The sequence below is a fragment of the Filicampus tigris genome, chromosome 22 (assembly GCF_054856515.1).
Source record: "Filicampus tigris isolate MCC_2025a chromosome 22, RoL_Ftig_1.0, whole genome shotgun sequence".
NCBI classification, from domain to species: domain Eukaryota; kingdom Metazoa; phylum Chordata; class Actinopteri; order Syngnathiformes; family Syngnathidae; genus Filicampus; species Filicampus tigris.
In genome coordinates, this window is record NC_141238.1 from 7,401,624 (window position 1) to 7,421,464 (window position 19,841).

General features: G+C 43.2%; 2 protein-coding genes across 11 annotated transcripts in view; one reads left to right on the forward strand and one right to left on the reverse strand.

The window, feature by feature from the left end:
• Positions 1–19,841, reverse strand: part of LOC147126748 (uncharacterized) — a 282,315-nt gene that overhangs the window by 129,938 nt on the left and 132,536 nt on the right. The gene's annotated exons all lie outside the window — the stretch shown is intronic.
• Positions 1–19,841, forward strand: part of tafa5a (TAFA chemokine like family member 5a) — a 100,622-nt gene that overhangs the window by 55,725 nt on the left and 25,056 nt on the right. For both annotated transcript variants that reach the window (XM_086021725.1, XM_086021726.1), the window contains exon 2: positions 8,088–8,237. In XM_086021725.1, the coding sequence (XP_085877851.1) occupies positions 8,088–8,237 (150 nt within the window). The remainder of the gene's footprint in view (positions 1–8,087; positions 8,238–19,841) is intronic.

Genomic DNA, 19,841 nt, shown 5'->3' on the forward strand with positions numbered 1-19,841 from the left:
AATACATATTTAAGCACAATATAAGTAAATCAATATACACTCACAAAAAAATATTGCAGCATTTTAGAAAAAATAATAAATAGAAAATAATACGCCGTTTGCTCAAAAGCATGACACACGCGGCGCGATCGAGAGCCGCACGGGACAATCTCAGCGGTCCACCAACTGTTTGTCATTGATTTATCTGACACAATTGACATTAAAATATACCCAGAACAGAATTTTAATAAACAAAATATCTTTATTAGACACTCGAGCAGCGAGCAATCATCTTTTTAGTCAAAGTCATAGCCATGAGCGCAATAAAAGTGACGTGCGTAAAGATGACTGCTCTCGTAGTTCTAAATCCAAGCGGCGCTTGGGCAACAACTCGCCCTCAAGAAGAAATAACTATATCTGTCAGAACAACACCAATGTAAATGATTGTGTGTGTGCGTGTGTGCGCGAATGCGCGTGCATGCGTGCGTGTGTGTGTGTGTAGGTGTGTGTGTTTCAGAGGGCTGAGGGGCTGTTTGTGTGAGTTGAATTCAATGCTTGATTTTTCAATTGAAGGGGAAGTCAATTTTTTTTTTCAAGAATATGTTCTATGCAGTTGAGACAAGGCATTCTGATTAATATTGTGTTTGTGGAATATGAGTCAAGCAGCAAAATCTAGCCTAGTCTCAGGGGTCGGCCGTTTTATCACTTCTGTCAACTGAAAATGACATCACAGATGCCCTGAGGGCTCAAATAACGACCAATCACGGCTCAGTTTCAGAAGACAGCTGAACTGTGATTGGCCATTACCTGAGCATCTGTGATGTCATTTTCAGTCGACAGATGTGACAAAATGGCCGCCCCCAGTGATGGCTAAAAACAGGTGGATTAACTCTTATTCCACAAATTCAATATTTATCAGAATGACTTGTTTCAACTAGTGGGCTTGCATAGAGCATATTCATATATATAATAAATAAAACAAAAAAATAAAATATAAAAATGTGTTTGGGTTGACTTCTCTTTAATAAAGTATTTGCATAAGAAAATCGATCCTCTTATTCTTGTTAAGGGTATTAAAATTCAAGAATATAAGGGGACCGAAAAATCAAGGGATTTTTTTTTTTCAATAAATAAAATGTGCGATTAACTACGAGTTAACGATGAAAAATGTGATTAATCGCGATTAATTATTTTAATCGTTCGACGGCACTAATATATATACATACATACACATAAATACACACACCGTGTATATTGAGGCATTACCTCAAGGTAGACGTGGTGTGTCATGAAGGTAGGACTAATGCTTGTATGTTTAAAAAAAAAAAAAAAAAAGGGAGCGTCGGTGCCAGACACTCCTCGCTCATTTTTTGAGCAGCTGCAGTACGCAGGAGTGATGCAGCATCTTGGCCCGGGCACATGCCTCACGTTTACACGCTCACACTGCGCTCCTCCCCCAGCACAACAGATGCCAACTACATCAAGCTGTCATGTAGTGTTTTTGGGTTAAGTGGAGATTATTTGGGGAAGACATTTTGTCGGTGCGCCTTTTGACGGGAAGATGTCTGTTTACACATGTCCATATGTTACAATCCTCATAGAGTCATGCTGAGCACACACAAGCTGTGGCGGCATATTTAACAATTTACAAGAGGAAAATACCGCAATTTATACAAAACGGATCCCCTGGAAGTATGAGGTAATATCATCCAATTAGTCTTCAAAACTGAACCAAACAACCTATCACTTCACAAAGTAAACTATTCTTAAAACGTAAAACAGCATCAGAATAAAAATGACCTTTCACGGTACGTGTTAAATAAGGCTAATTTATTATTCACACTTCCTCCCCTTGGTAATCAGAAAACGTCCACCTCAATGTTATTTAATGATACCTTTAATCACGGGGCTGCACTTTTTGTGTCGGATTTCAAATGCCTTCAAAATCCCCATGAACCACTCGTTTTATAAGCGTGGAAGCACTTGATTGAGCGCGTTATGAGTCTGACGAGAAACTTTTGCCGCGCTCCCTATCGGGCGGCAAACCGCGACGGTTTCTTGAAAAATGAATGCACGGCTGTCCTGAGATGACGTGCTGAGACCTTTGGGCCAAACGGGGAGGCGCGGTGAAAACAAATGCTTTGCGGCCGCACGGCCCATTTGTCAAGACGGCCGGCTTATGACAGAGCAATTGTAATGTGCTGAGGAGTGGGAGGCGAAATAATAAGGCATAGGGGGATGTCAATAACATTACGTCGTATTACGCCACGCACGCTGCCACATGAATCCATCTTCTGCCGCCGCCGCGTTCATTTCACTCTAGGGTGGCCACACATACATTTTAATCAGCCATTTGGCCGGCCGAGCTGACAACTGCTCGACAAACTGAAGCTGATAAGGCCGATGATGAATCATGGCCGCGCTGCCCGCAGCTTCGGATTCATTTCTGAGAGCGCTTTGCCGACGTCGGATCGTTTCCACCGCTGGCGTCTGCGCCCGGCGCCTTTGTCAGTGGAGGACGCCGTCGCACCCCAAACCTAACCCATAACCCAACTTTCCCGGCTTTGTTTGGGTTTTACGTTTCAACTCGGGCAATGTTGGTTTTGAAAAAACGTAAAGGAATACATCTGGCGCCAGATTTAGTTTTGATTCCTCGCTGCAATTCTCTACGGCACTGCGCATACTAGAAATTAATAAAGTCTTTTTTTGGTTTGATGCGGATGAAAAGTCACTTGAAGTAGCTTGATTTGTTGAATCTCTATAATAAGCTGCGTTCACATTCTGTGGACCCGGCACAGTATCGCTAACGACTAACGAGAGATCCTCCGCCACGGCCGGACTAAACGCGTCACCTTTTAGGACCCTGAAGCAGCAAGCCTCGGCCGCGGCCAAAGTGAACTTTGTGCGATTTTTGTTTGTTGATTTTTCTAATATAAAATACGTGTCTTGGCTCAATCCAAGTTTGGAAACACTGCTTCCAATAAAATGGCCTGGCTTTGTTGATCGCTCACCTTGCCCTTTCAGCACACCCACTGGTTCCAAATCTTTTTAATAGCTCTTTTTGTTTTGTTCCTGTTGTTTGTTTTGAAGTGAAAAATCACCTCTCATGAGATTCAGTGTCTCTCGCCATCCTTAAATCTTTCCACCCAGGGCCACCATCAGCTTGAGATTTCATCATTACTTTGATTTATGGCCAAATGCGAGTGACACCGGCGTGTCACGGAAAGCACGTTTTGGCGGATATGACTAAACACAAGTGCATTTCTAGTAGGGCTGGGCGATATGGCCCTTATAATAAAAGTTTCTTCCTGGCTTCAGTCAGATTTCCGATATTCTTCGATTTTTTTTCCTTGACAACGTTATGACTTCTACCCCTTATGTTTAGTATGCACAATCATTCTTATTCTTTAATGATCAACAGGTGTGTGTTTCCATGGAAACCTGCATTTGCGTGATGGGAACACAGACAGTTCTCATGACTGTTTGAAGCTCCCTCTTGAACACCTTTATCACTGTCCTATACACACTGGTAAATTTGTTTTTCGATGGCAGTACAAGGTTATTACAGTTAACGAAAACTACAAAAAATACAATTTGTGAAAACAAAAAAACTGAGTGCTTTAAATGATAACCGACAGTACATTTTATGTTTACAAAACCACATAATATAAAGAATATAATTGTAGCCAAAATGTCCATTTTCGTCAATTCATTTCATACGTGAGCTTTTCCGGGTTTATTTTAAATGTATTTCTTTCCAAATAAATGTACGGTTATACAAAAGAAGGAAGGTAAAAAATTTAGGGGAGGATTGTACTTCATTTTACTTTATTACAGAATACTTTGTAACTTTTCCTTTTTTGCACTTGACAAATATCCCATATATTAAAAAAAAAAAAAAAAATCTAAAAATAATTACACCTAAACTAAAACAAAGCATTTTTCAAAAATACAAAAACTAATAGAAACAAAGCTGAACAAAACACGAAAAATCACAAACTATTGGAACAGTAAAAACTATACAAAAGAATAACATTTTTAAATATTTCAAATTTGGGGGGATTTTGGCTCATCAAATTTCATGCTGAAAGAATGACTTTTGGGCTAATTTCATACTTATTCATTTACAATTTGAAATGTCAAAATGGGTCAAATTTGCCCCCCCAAATTATGTAAGGCTTCAGAACAAAGCTCCATAAACTATGCTGCACTCATGATTAGTCTGACTATAATGAAAGTGTGTCCTTTCAATTTCAAAACCCAACACATTCGTATAGTGCCCATATTGGCCCCAGAATGAGCACATTTGTTTTCATTCCCTTATAGAAGCACTCACGGAGGACAGTGCAACGCAGCATTAAGAGGATATTAATTTAGCTTTGCTGACAGCCGGGGCTGTGACAGCGCCGGCACAAGGCCCCACACTGATGAGACGCGGGTGAGTAATGAGCTCCTGCGACTCAAGAGAGACGAACAACACAGCCGCCGCGACTTCGCATGTCACCGCGAACTTTGAGTTTGACGCGCCGCCGCCGCGAATGCGGCCGCAAAAAGGCGTCCAAAGACGGCGTTGAGTGTCTATGGGGGAGATACGACGGGCGGGGGGGGGCAATGTCGCTGGGTGTTCTCGGCGAGCAGGATGCGGAACGTGAAAACGTCGCCGGGCGCGCCGGAGTTGATATGACAAGTCATTATCCGCCATCAGGCTGAGAAGGCAGAGCGGTTGCAACAAGGAGGCGGAGGAGGACGTTAAGTGAACGGGATGGCGGAAGAGGGGGCCGATGAAGGCGGAGATGGCGTCTTGATCTCCCACGACGTGACACGTTTGATTTTGTTGACATGCATTATTGAACAAAGTGATCTCGTGTTCAGTCGCACCGGTTATCTGCATATTCCTCACAGGAGTCTTCCCTTCTTCTGTGCAGTCGTATTTATAGCTTGTCACTTCCTGCACGCGCGCCGTCTGTTTCACGCTACCGTCTACCGAGGCGAAATGGCGATGCACGGCGCTGAGAACGGCGTGAGCAGTTTGTGTAGGATTCACGAAAGAAGCTCGAGTCGCCCCGGCCGATTACGGGAAAAAGTATATGGCTAGGGCTGCTCGATTATGGAAAAAATATTCATCGCGATTATTCTGACGATCATTTATTTTTTTGGGGTGCAAAACAAGAAATTGTTTAAAGGTGGAAAAATATAAGGACAAATACATTTCTTTGAAACACTATATAAGTTCCGTTTGGACCACACAAAATGGATCAAATTAGTTATAAAATGAAAAAGGTGCAAATGTATTCATTCAAGTATGATTTCCTTGTGTAAAAAAATATGGTGCGTTGGATATAAATGCATATTAAAAATCGTTTTTTACGATTATGCCAATTTTGTAATCGTGGAGCGTAGTAATCGTAAGTGTAATTGAATTTCAATGAATTGCACAGCCTGCTTTAAAGCGATACTGAAATCACGATTAATAAACACAATTAATCATCATTGATTTTGTATGTCATTTGATTGTTTTTTTTTGTTTTTTTTTATATTATTATGTTTTTAAAATGAAGGTTAACTTTGAATTAATTGCCCGGCCCAAATATCCAGGAGACTTAGATAAGATGATTTAATAGAGCAAAATCAGCATACACAAGGTGTTTTATCTTTCCCCGGGAGGGTTTTTTTTTTGTTTTTTTTTTTTGGTTTTTGTTTACCCATGTCCTATTGCGGAGTTAATCTCGGTGTATGTTGTTAAATATTTGTCAACTGTGGGCTTGTGAAGGCCTTTGAGTCTCTTCTGTGATTACGAGCTTTATAAATACATTTGACTTGACATTTTCCATCAACGCGTTGGAGTAAATATCCACAATGTCATTTTTTTCCCCTCTGGTTTGCCTCTTGAGTCAGTCTGTCAAATAGGCTAATTAACTCATTCGCTGCCATATTGCCGGCCGTTTTAAAACGTTCTGACTGATCTATTTAAGACCCATAAAAAGTTGTGATGTGACAATAGAAAGAACCGAAAAGAACCGAACCTCTAAAAAGAAAGAATTAAGACTCTTTTCACCGGATAAAAAAAAAAAAATGGTTTTGAGCTTTTACATTCTTTAGTAATCAGCCGTAGAACACTGGCTGCTTGTGGGATCGGGAAAAAAAAAAAAAAAGCATTTTTGTGAAAAGAAATCTCAAGCAGAACAGTGACTTTTATGCTAATACGTTATTGCTTTTGTGGCACCTCAAAATATACAACAACAAAAGACCGAGGAGACCTTCTGATGGCAAAATAATGTATCTACAGATACACAATTTAGAAACATGCTGTGAGCAACGCTGACTCACTGCATGGCTGAACTGCGTCACCGTTTCTCACAATTTTCCACACACTACCGCCATACACATTTTAACAATTCATCACTAAAAAAAAAAAAAAAAAAAAAAAAAAAAGGGGGCTTTCGATGGTAGAACTTCATAAATAAACAAAAACCTTCAGGTTATGGCGGAGGAGCTGAGTTGGTTGTAAGAATTCAGGAGAAAAAAAACAGGTGAGAACTTTAAATCTCAGCTCCTGCCATTAAAAGTAGCGAGGGAACCCTAATTTGACAAACGTTCCGCTTCATGCGCCGGACACGGTTGGGGTCTTTGCCGCCGCTCCCTCCGTGCCCACGAATGCTGACGGATCCTCATTACCCCAGGTGTTGACCCCTCGCAGCTCAGTTCATTAAGCCGAGCGGCCGAGTGTCGGCGACTCAAGTCCAGATTTAATCACAACTTCCGCTCTCTTGCCAATCACAATTAGGTCCTGATAAGCCTCTCCAGGCATGGGGCCTTGGGGCTTCCAGACACAGACAAAGGTTAATTTGTCAGCAGCAAGGGCCCGTCTACAGAGCCAAAGGTCACCTGATTGAATACATGGCGTGCGTGCGTGTGTGTGTGTGTGTGTGTGGGTGCGTGCGATGGGGGTCGCTCCAGTGCAATTACAAAGTTCATCAGTATTCATGCGTTTCCTTCATGGCTAATGGCTGCATTACCTTCAAAGAGATGCGGCTGATTGGAGGAAGCTATGGAAAGTCATTGGAGCATTTAGTCCATATCCTTGATATCCATCTTAAGGTGTCTCGGTCCTCACTTGTGAGGATATTCAGAACACGAGCAGAATGACTTTGTCTGAGAGCGTGCAGATGTCAACTGGTGTTTTGCCTCGGTACAATTTTGTTGTAGGACAACTTTCATACACACTGCTGTACTTACTAGTTGGACGACTACATGTTACTAGTGAGGCAAAACTGCACTACTTGACATCTGTGACTGTGTGGGGCTTGTTGAAGAAATTTGATCATGTCACTAGTAGGGATGTGACGACTCACTCAAGCCCCGATTCGATTCAATTTTGGATTTTCAGTACCCGATTTTGGATTCGATTTGATTTTTTTTTTTTTAAATTGCGACCATCCTTGCCTGCGCAATACGCAACGATGTTTGGCGCAAAAAGCATCATTTGATCGACACATTCAAAATGCGCTATGCATCTGGAATGAAAAAAAAACGTTTCCAGACATCATTCTGTGGATGGATTTAATCAACTCGATTTCCCATTTATTGAATCGATTAAAACGGGGCGAATCGATTTTGAATCGATTTTTGATTCATCGTTAACTCACAGATGTCAATCAGTGCAGAGTTTCACCTCACTAGTTACATGTAGTTGTGCTACTAGTGTTCAGAAATGCCAAATATGTATGTGTGGGTGTATATATATATATATATATATATATATATATATATGTATGATATCTAACGCTTTGTCCCCAAATTGTGCTACTAGCATTACATGGCTTACAAAGAGTCCACTAGTAGCTGGATAAGTGGCTTTCCATGTTTAGTCCTCAATAGGGAAAAAAAAAAAAAAGCTTCCCTCTCTCATCATTCTGTCACGACCGCGTGTGAGCGCGCTACACGACAAGAGTCGACTAGTGCCTTGCTACTCGCGCAGACTTCCGAACAGTCCGAGCGACGTGACAGAAGGTGTCACGGAATCGCGGCGAAGCAGATTGCTGGATCTTGCCCCCGTGTCCGCTTGCGTGTGTCTGACCTCGCTTCCTGCCGTGTATTGTCATTCGCAGGCCAGCTGGCAGCGGGGACATGTGAAATTGTGACGCTGGACAGGGACAGCAGCCAACCGCGGCGGACCATCGCCAGGCAGACGGCCCGCTGCGCCTGCAAGAAGGGCCAGATCGCGGGAACCACGAGAGCCAGACCCGCCTGCGTGGACGGTAAGGCTTTTGAGTTTGCCCCGAGGCGCGCACCAATACGATTACGCGGCTACGTCACAGCCTTGAGTGACATTTATCGGTCCTCGGGTTGGTGACGTTTGGCTCGATGCGGACTTTTAAGTTGATCAAGCTCAAACGGAACGGCCAGGCTGTCTTTAAGATGCGACGAAGGCCTGCGCCAATTTACAGTTGAATGTTCCCCCCCCCCCCCGAAAAAATATGTCTGCAGGCTACCAGATGGGCTGCATTTCATGGCAAGGGCTGTGCAGTTGCTTGTTTCAAAGCTACCCTTTTGACAGTCGCTCAAATCTCACTCGTGACACTCCTTTCCACGCCTTTAGTGAGCCAGGGCACATATTTTACTCTCGAAAACACCTGGTGATCTCTCAAAGCACACTTAGAAAATACAAAGTCCAATTCTCCCTGAAAAATAACAGAAATGTTTGTTCCCCTCAATATTGCGTGTCCTTCTCATGTATTTTCGGAACAAATGATGCCTCATACCTCCTGAAAGCTTTTACAACCCATTATGTTATTTTTGCACGGCAAGCTTAAGTGGTTTACTACTACTTGAAACCAAGCAACGAGAACACTCCAAGATGCAAGGAAGCAATTTTGTAGACATTTACCTACAAGGTCGCCGCGGAAGTATCAAGCTTAAAATATCACTTCAGTTTTTTTTTTTTTTTTTTTTTTTTTTTTTTAAGAGAAGTAGAGTATTTAAGAGTGGGTGATATAATTCCAAGGCTAATAGTGGTGCAGTCCTCAAAAGAAACAAGTGTTAGTTCAAGGCAAGGTAACAAATACCAGGTCGTTCCAAAATATCACCTTGCTTCATCTCACTTTAGTTTTACGGGCGTTTAACTCATTCCTCGCACATTTCAAGTTGGTGAAATAGAAAACAGAACATTCATCCCGAGTACAAACCTGTCTAATGAAACTGTGACTCAGCTGTTTTTTTTTTTTTTTTTTTTTTTGCGATGCTTCCCTCAGCAAGAAAACAGTGGGTGGAATTTCATCTCTTCTTGCCATTTTGGCTATTCTTACACGGACGAATTAATCTTTCTACATTCTACTTCCTTGTATTGATCACGCTACTTGTCCAGAATAGGAAAAACATCAAAGGCAAGCATATATCGCGGACATAAAACCAAACTTTGTGTGCATATTTTGTGAGGATGGCTATAATTTACAATTTGCCGCTCTACGATATTGCCTCCCGTCGAAATAAAAACTTTATTGCGGGTTATATTTCAAAAATCCCCGGGCTTGCTATTATTGCCATGCAAATACGCTTATCTGTGCAAGTGCAGTCTTATTTTGTTCCGAGTTGGAAAGTGAGCGGGAATGAGCGCCGCGCCACCGATGACCCTAAATGCCGCAAATGGGAATTCAATCAGTTCTAATCCACTGGAGTCCTTGAGGTCTGCCTTTGCCGACACCTCTCGTTCGGTGTCCTTCATGCCTCCGCGTAACGGTGCTACGGCGATTTCGGGATAATCCATAGCCGCCGGAAACAGGCTGCGGCCGTTTCCGGGTCACCGCCGTGTCTTAATGGCGACGAGTCACGTAACGCCGTTCAAATGGAGATTGTGGGGTTTTTTTGGGGTTTTTTTTGTTTTTTTTGGACTACTTAGAAACCCTTCCTCACTTCACCCTTGTTTCCGAAGACGCCGTCGCATATCTGCAATCTCCTCCTCTGGATTCCTTTTATCCGTGTGCTAGCTTGATGACTTTTTGAGTAAGGCTGAGGCTTTGGCGAGACTGCTGAGATGTAACAAAGAAAGGAAGCTCTGAAGAGTCAGGAGGCTTTGGCGAGACTGCTGAGATGTAACAAAGAAAGGAAGCTCGGAAGAGTCAGAGAGAGAAAGCGGCGCCTCTATGATGCCTCAACGCTCGCCCGTAAAATGGGCCGCTCTTATCCAGCAGTCGCTTGTCAGCTGCATGTTGGAGCACAACGGGGGAAAAAAAAAAAAAAAAAAAAAAAAAAAAGCGGAATGGTGTCATCCATTACGCAAGGTTCTGTGTAAACAAACAAGCCGCCTAATGGCGAGGTCATTTGGGTGTGAGTTTTGAGAAGTGGCGCTTTGTTAGCGTTTGGTGGTCTTTTACAATCAATGAAGGCCACTTCCACCTGTTCTCCCAATACGTAATCAATTCTTTCAAAGCGATGGAATTTATGGCCAGCTGATTCAAAAACAGACATGGTGGAAGTCCCGACATAGTTAACACGATCATTGTGGAGCTGGCTAAGTAATTCACTTTTCTGGTGCTAATAAGTGCTCCGTTTGATGGTGAAATGGATAGCGTGCTATAGCGCTGATGTTAGCTAGCAGGCTAGCCATCGTGTTTTGCTAAATTCCTCCAAGACAACCCAACCAAACATTTTATACATACTGTCCATGTGAGAAAACGCCTTCCACAAGCTCAATGCTATTGAGCTAATATTAGCTAGCAGGCTCGCCATTATGTTTTGCTAAATCACGCCAAGACAACCCAGTGCGTCAGTGGCAGTCACTCGCATTCTGCCACCCGGAAGTACCCTAGGCGCCTATTGTTCACGAACAATATGCAAAGGTCTATTATTCCGTCGCATGAATGACAAGATTACAGATTAATTGAACCTCGTGTCATGAATTGTTCTGCCTGACACTCGATGTCACTGGCATTATTTTTAGAGCACGCTGAAGTGCCGGGGCGCAGTGGTTGAGAACCAGCGTCTTCAGAACCAAACCGCCAGCATGTTGAAATCAGAGACTATTCCAAAGTGTCTTCGCATTCACAAGGAACTACGGACTCTCATGTAATCTATTATTAATACAGTCTTTCGGTTCAAAGATTTTTTGTGCGAAGAACTGCGTGCTCATTTCCATGCAAATGCTAATATGCATTAAGCAGTATTACACGCTGGAAACCGTGATCCTCATCTCTGGCATGTTGTCCGTGAATCAGGCGGCGATAGAAACAACAAGCATGCGTCAGACCGACTCTCTCTCTGGGCTTTTAGACATTACCAGAGCTGCAATCATAGCGCATCAAGCCACTGGCTTGATTTGATCCAAGGCGGGGAGGAGGAGCCAACGGGGTCTGTTGGGGAAACATGTCATGTCAGCTCCAGCAGCCAGTTAGCAAGCTAGCCGCTACAACAGAACGGAACTATCCTCCGGAGGGAGAAGGACTAGAAAAAGATGGTGCGGTGGTGAATGTGTAACGCAAAGGGAGCATTCCCTCTCTGCTTTCTCCGGTCGCTTGACCCGCTTTTTTTCTCTTTTTTTTTTTTAAAATCCGCCCTCTCACGTTGTGCTTTACATTCACGTGTAAACTAATGGCCGTGGGCTGCGGTCTTGTCGAAGGAGGTGCAAGGGGGCAGGCAGATGGGTACTGCAGCCCCGAGGTGGACCCCTTCTCCTTTTGGAGCGTGACACAAATCACATGGCGCCTTATTTAAATGTTTTTATTTTGTTTTGTTTTTTCTCATCCAATAACACCCAAGTCACACAGAGTCACCTCTCTTGTAAGCCTCCTCAATATCTTGTCTTCTGCTTGGAAATCTCCCATTTATAATTCCAGGTTGCTATTATATCCAACCTAGAGGAATGAGATAATCTTTCATTTGCAGTGTGATTGCATTTGCCTCTTTTGAAATGCATGCTCGATTGCTTTCTGGCGTTAGCGCGCATGATTTGTTTTAATCCGCGTCTGCTTTTCTTCCCGTCCTTATAATTAATCATCGAGCAAAAACAGCTTTTACCCCCTCCAATTTGCCACCAATATGTTATAAAATGAAGCAATCTCACTCTTATTATATCAGCGTGAGCTTGCTTGTGCGTCTGTGATTGCGTCTGCCATTTAGAGTTGAGATGAAGGAGCTATTTGGTGTGGAAGTAGATAATAAAACAAGCATAAAGCGGAGGTAACGTTATGACATTAGGAAGAAAGTAACTCCATTTTCGGCTGCAAATCAATGGACGTGGGGAGCAAAACATCACTTACACTAATGGGGCATTTTCTCATACATTATGCCTACAATCACGCTGTTTGTCGATGACTAGTCAGTAAAATGAGTTGTTATACAAACAACAAAGTTATTTATAATAAGCCAGAGTGGATTTTACTTTTGACTTTTGTGTGTCAACTGGCGCCCATCCTCGCAGTGGGCCCTCAAGGAATCTTGGAAAATAGAAATAAGTTCGTGTAGTGGGGCAGTTTTAAGTTGTAATAACATTGTTAACCACTAGATGGCATAACTCATAAATGGGTTCCCGGGATTGAATGGCTGGACTGTAAAAAGACGTATACAAACGTGTTGGGCAATGAATGAGTTAAGAACGACTCCGACTCCAACACTCGACTTCTCCACCAGGACAGGAAGGGTCTGTTATTGTTTTGTTTTCACACGAACCGTTGACAGTTCGTTTGAAGTGCATGATGAGTTACTAAAGTTGTGCCCCCCGAAAAGATGGAAATATTCAACATGTGTTACAAACGCATACAGTGGCTTAATTGGGCAAGTGGCTGATGTGACAGATGGCTGGCATATTTTGTCCTTATTTAAAATGACAGTTTTGTCTGCTTTGTTACTGTATATATTAAAGTGGAATGCGGTGTTTGTATAAATCGTCACTCCTGTGATGGACATTTTCATCTAAAAAAGTAAATATTGCATTTGTCAAACACTTTCCCGCTTCATATTCATGAGGTAAATATTATTTTGAAAGCTTTATCCGACAGTTGCTTCTTTCATTTGTTAAAAACAAATCTGAGACATCCGAAATGTTAAAAAGAGTGGAAAAAAAAAAAAAAACAACAGCTATTTTTTAACTCGTATTTGTCGGAAAGAATTTATTATTGAGTGAGCTTGTAGCAGAGTTTCGGAGTGGCTTTGAGAGAGAATGAGAGAACAAACCGCGCTCCCAAATGAGCATCTCTATTTCCTTTCTCTATTTGTTTGCATTGTGCTAATATGAATGCAGATCTTTTGCCGTCTCCCTCTCTCTGTCCCTGTAGAGTGGCTGCTATGAAAATAGTTTCTTTGTGGGTTTACACAGACGCAAAGAGAAACACGGAGCTGGTTTGTGTTTTGGATTATGACAAGCATGAAAATATAACAAAAGATTGCTTGTGTTTCAATCACCCCCCCCCCCCCACCCCCATAGGCTGAAAAGCTGCACATTAGCATAGAAATAACGCGGCGTCGTTTATTGTAACTTTCCGATTTGCCGATTCCTCCCTGCTGAATTCCGTAATAAGCAAGTTCACTTTTCACACTTGTTTGCTATTAACCTGCGCTCCGAAGTACGACTTGCTTAATGAACGCTCCAAATAATTCCGCATCCCCTTAAAATAGTTTGGCACGTCATTGCAATACTCTTTTGAAAAATGCAATTTGATGGATTAATCCAATCAATGATGAGTATGCACTTTTGTAATTCCATACGCACAGTGGCTGTGAATATTTTATGGCGCGTGATAGAGATGACGTAATACATCAGCCTCGGAATGATATCGCATTATCCCCATATGGTTTCCGGCTAGACCGCTTTCTCTCGATCCATCTCCGCTTCCATAAATCCAGCAGGTGATGAAGTGGACGCAGGTGCTCAATGACGTCACGGGGTTATTGATGCCCCGTGGTCGAGCACATTGCTGCCCGCGTGCATTTTATTTTCATTAATCCATCAGAACAAAGCTCCCTGAATATTGCAGCGGACACTTTCCGGCTCTTTTCTCTTTTTTTTTTTTTTTGGGGGGGGGGGGGCTCCTTGACGGCCTCGTTGTTATCCAACGTCCGTTGTTTTTTTTTTTATATATATATATTTTTTTTTTACAACACACCAATCACATGCCACGTTGTGTAATGAATATATAATAAAAAGAATAGTAGAGATTTAACAATAATGCCTTTGTGTTTGTATTGTGTCCCACTGGTATGCAATACAATGGTATGAAGGGCCCTAGTGGTTCCGGGTTCGAATCTCGGCCCTTCCTGCACTGCCTTTGCGTATCCTCCCTGTGCTTGTGTGAGTTGTCTCTGGGTGCTATCAACTAGCCTGACCCAACTTAAAGGGTTTGAAGTAAACAACAAAATAATACTTAATTTTCTTTTGGAGTGCAAAGGGCTCTCTTGCATAAAAAAAATGACCATGCAAGGATGACATAAAACTGCTGAACACTTGCAACATTAAGTGCAAGAACTCACTTTGTAAAGGGCAGTATGGACCCAGTGTAAGTGCAACTAATACCATCTAGTGGCGATTGGTGATATTACAACTTAAAACGTCATATTCGCAGTTCGGCACGTGCGGATTCACATAATCACAGCCCTTAGTCCTTCCCACTCCCCAACAGTTAGCTGCTCTCAATTATGTGTAGGTGTGAACGTGTTCCCGTGCAATTGCTCGGCAACCGCCAACGAAATACTCTCTCTGCCATCTAACTTGTGATGCGTTAGTCCTCAAATCATTTAATTGCCGATGACTTTTTTTTTTTTTTTTTTTTATTATAAAGAAGTGCAATTCTTTGTTCTAAAGTAAGCCTGTCAGGCAAGGCGCTGAGGCCAAAGCGCTACCTGTTTCCCAGAAGTCCGCTCGCTAGCACTTCAGTGTTTGATGGGCCGTGCTCTCCACCTCGCTGGTCTAATTGGAAGTGAACAGTTCCCCTGCTGTGAGCACACATCCGAGGGGCCATGTCTGTCCGCTCACCCGGCCACAGGCTATAAACAATTAATTAATAATTACCGCTTGTGCAGGCGCCTCAGGGCCCGGGCCACAATTTAAAGCGGAGAGGGGCTGGAAAGTGTCAAGATTGAGAAGTGGATCACATTTTTTTTTTTTTTTTTGCTTTCATTTCAGTGCCTTTGCCTTTTTTTTTTTTTTTTAGTCCTTCAGCACTGCCAAATTGGCTGTGATGCTTGTTAAATGTGAGTTCACCTTGCGTGCGCCTGCTACCTTTTTTTTTTTTTTTTTTTTTTTTCAAGACTGACAAGTTTTTTTTGTAACGATAATAGCGATGCCGGTGCATAACAATTCCAAAAGGCGTGCATTATAGTCTGCTGATGTAGGTAACGTGAGGTTGCCATGGCAATGAGGGACAATATTCTCCTTATTACGAGCCAGCGTACCTTGAAATTGATGCTAACATGTCTACACATAGCAGCTCATTTCTGTATTTTGTCCATTTATGTCAGAGAACGGATCGATTGTCATAACTGAACAGATGAAGAGGGACACACTCGCGGCCGTTAACGGTGATGAATTGGGCGAGTGCGAATATGCAGGACGTCAACTCTGTCGGTTCGGTACCTCACGGCATGCTGATGACATGCGGCCCCCGGCATGCATTTTTCACCGATCGATGAATGGACGTAAGGTCAGGGAGCCACTTAAGAGAATGCTATGTAAGATGAGGTTAAAGTGTGAATCCGAGCATTCACAGCCTTCATCTCTGGGAGCAAAGAGAAGATGAAATAGTTTATACAGATGGCGGCATCGTTTCGTTAGCATAATTTGACCATTAGTTTGTCATCGGATAGCATACAGGACTTGACTTAGAGCGCCATGCACGGATATAAACGTTTCCCCTTCTGGCAAGCACAGACGCGCAATATGTGAAAAGACAGCTTGTTCTCCAGTAATTCCATATTTAATGTCTTCGCGTTGGCCCGTGACACACCGAGAGCGGCGCCCCCCGCGGGACGGCAAATGGACTTTTATTGCCACTTGTTGACGGAAGCCGAGATGAGTCTAGCCAATCATCTGTTGACTCTCGCTCTGGGATCGGATTCCACCATGCCAGAACTTCGCTCGCTCGTCCCCGTTCATCACTCAGTCACAACACACTTGCGGTCCATCTGGTGTCTAGTGAGATGTGTTCCTTTTTTAACCGCCACCAGTCACGAGGTGCTGATCTCAACCTTTCCTGTTGACTGTTTTTTGGATGAAAGTCAAGGTAAAATCGCTTTTTATTATTATTTTTTTTTACTTGCGGTTTGCAGTATGTTTGATATTAATCGCATTGTAGGCAACACTGGATTATTATCCGCCGTCAACTAGGGATGCAACGATTAATCGAAAATCGATTCGCCTCGATTAATCGAAAATCATGTTGCTTAAATTAATGTAGAAAATGATGTATTGAAAAGTTTTTTTCATTCCAGATGCATAGCACAATTTGAATGCATACAGAGACAGGCATGGTAGCAATTTTTTTAAAAATCGAATCGAAAGTCGAATCGGGGTGGGAGTGAATCGCTACATCCCTACCGTCATCATGCCCCAAAAAAAAAACCCATCAAACAAGTTGCCCGCCCCACCCAACTTGCGGACAGTCAGTGAAGGTTCATGTATGTACACTTGATTGAGCTGAACATTGCCACTTATACAATACGTCTGTATGCAAAAATGATGTCAGCACTCAAATTCACCCCTCCGTAAAACTATGTAGCGTGGTATCCAAACGATTGATCGATCATCAAAAATGACGATTAATTTGCGAATCAAATAGTTGATTATCCATCAATCATTGCATCTCTTTAATGAATCAGATTAACACCGTCTGCCACCTAGTGCAAGCGCATTTAATTGTTCTGCCTGGATACAAAAATACAATATTCATCGCAATCGAATGATTATATTCAGACCAATGAAGTGAAATGGGATAATTTCCCCTCAGCACGCCCGATGATGTCCCACGGCACACTAACGCGCTATGACACAGCGGTTGGGAACGACGGCTTTATTTCATACAAACGCCGAAGCCCATTGCCTTGCAACGTACCATTAGGCTCACGTCGGCTAATTTTCACGGCGGCGCGGTTGTTACACACGTGCGCCATAGACGGGAAGTAATGCGGTTGAACTGAAATAAAGCGCGCTTGTGATTTTTCTTTATCTATGTCATTAAAGAAGCAGCGCAACAGCTGCACTGCTACACCGGGCAAAAAAAAAAAAAAAGAGGAGGCACTCTATTGTGACTGAAATGATAAAATGCATAATTAGCTAGTCAACGTCGTGTTCCATCTCTTCCCTGCTTGCTTTAACCCACGTAGGCACGCCCGCTCCGTCTTGAGGTGCTAGACGCAACCTTGCGCTTCCCCTCCATTTCCAGAAATGATGTTGTTCATTAACGGCGAGGCCATTTTGTCTTTCGGGCTCTCGGTGGCGTCGCCGCGTTTTCGTCTTTGGTGATTTGCCTTTATTGGTTGGCTTCATTCAATAATGCATGCGTCTGGTTATTGTGCACGCCTGCGAACCCACCTGTAATTGTTGCGCAGCTGGGTGCACTCGGGCGGACGGACGGCGAGCAAAAGCGTAAGAGAGGGAGTGCGAGAGAGCGAGAGAGAGAGAGAGAGAGAGAGAGAGGTGGGCGAGAGAGGTTACTGGTGCAGGGTTCATTAAAAAACATGTTCAGATCCTGTTGGTAACATCATCTGAACATGTTCAAAAAGGATCATTCGTCATCGAGGGAAATATGAGCTTTTGCTCTCCTACCGGAGATGAATAACACTCCCATTTTCGAGGGGAAGTCAGTTGCTTTTAGCGTAGCTTAGCATGACTAGCGCAGCACATGATGAATCCCTCACAATCATACTGTGGCCTAGGCATGAAAAAAAGAAGAAAAAAAAAATGCTGGGTTGTTTTGCTAACCCACTCGCTGGGTCGCTGCGGATTTTGAGCGGATTTTACGACTTTTACCTCATTTTTAACTCTATGGGTGGATTTTACCCCTTTGCTAAATCAAAATCTTGAGCCAAAGTGCTGGGTCAAATCCTCAACCCAATTCGCAGGGTGTGAATAACCCAGCATCTGGGTTACTTTTGACTCAGTAGTTTTAAGAGTGTAAAACTGTACCTTTAGGTCAAAATACTGTTTAACAAGTGAGACTTTAATATTATGTTGTTGTTGTTGTTGTTTTGCAGCATTAGCTAGGAAGACTAAAACTTCACAATTTAATGTAACTTTATTATCATTAACATCACAATCTGGGCGGACTCAATACCAATGGTTATAATGTAGTCATTTTTCAAAGTGTGGTTATGTGAGCTCCCTCTAGTGGTACACTAAAGAACCCCGGCTAAAGTACAGTTCAGTTGTATTTCGCTTTTCAGCGTGATACATTTCCATTTGCTCTTTAAGAACAGTTTGTTTTTTTCTGACTTGTTATATTCATGTTTTATTATTATTTCAGTACGAGTAATTCATGTTTTTTTTTGGGGGGGGGAGGGGAGGTTCCTTATATTCAAGCGCACGCACTAGCCCCCGACCCCCACCCCATTCAGTTGTGTGCGCTTACATAACACAACTGCAGTCACCCTCCACTTCCATCTAATTGTTCTGCAAAAGGAGCTTGGTGGTCACTGTTGTCTTTGCCCTTGGCTTGGAGCACCACCGGCTCACCTTGCCAGCCTTAAAAGAAAACACGCACACAAGCCAGGCCGTCTGTTGAGAGTGCAGCAGGCTTGTAAAAACGTGAGTGTGTGCGTTTCTGTTTGCGCCAAACCCCCCCACCCACCCCCACCCCCAACCCCCGACCCCTCTATAGGAGGACAGACATCATTATCCCCACCTTTCTCACCATCCTGTGCCTGGGAGACTTTTAATCTGCCTGTACAAAAAATAAATAAATAAATAAATAAACAACAACAATCAAATCAGATGAATGATATAAAAATAAACCCGCGACCCCTCCCTCTGCTGCCCGCATCTTGCAGCCGCGCTGGGGCAATTTTTATAAGAGCCTGTTATGGAGCCGCGCATGGCCAAAATAATATTAGTATGGCGGTGACAGGCACGTGAAGGCCAGATGAATCTGGGATAAAAATAAAGGCAAATGAATACAAATGGGGTCTCCTTCACCTAGAGGGGCAAATAAATCACACAGGCTCTAATGCAGTATGCTCGCTCACCCGCTCTCTCTCTCTCTCTCTCTCTCTGTTGCACTCTCCCTCTCTCGCTCACCCTCCATCAGATTAACTTTGTGTCCTTCTCTATTAATAATACACTCATAGAGGTGAGCGGCGCCATTTACTGGATACGCAAGTGTCAACATGTCATGACCGCTTATTGCCACTAGGGTGCATTTTTGCAATGAATTCGGTGTCGTTTTGAGTGAGTCCGAGCTCACCGAGAGCACCGAACGACTCCATTTACGCTCATTCTGATGGGATGGGACCCGGGCCGGACTGATGCGAGGGCACAGAAGGCACGTCGTGGCTGATAAGACGGAAGACGTTTGCGGGGGAAGCCTCACACCAGGTGATTGCGCAAGCGCGCGCGCGTGTGTGTGTGTGTGTCTTCGGCTTTCTACAAATCTCTGCCAGGCTCACGTGAGGCCAAAGGTTTTGTCAGGCGAGGAACAACACACACGTGCGAGCTCTTTTCAAAGGGCAAAAAGGTTGTTCAAATGTGTTTCGGGAGCCAAACGTACAGTTTTCTGCTCTCGCCATTTTCTCCTTGGGGTTGTCTGCTGTGCAGATTGTGCTGTTCCCCGAGGACTTGACAGGTGTTTGGGGATAAAAAAAAAAAAAAAAAAAATCGAGATGATTCATGCAGAAGAGGTGAAGTGAAAGTGAAGGTTCTCGGGAGAATTGTGGCGAAATCAACACGA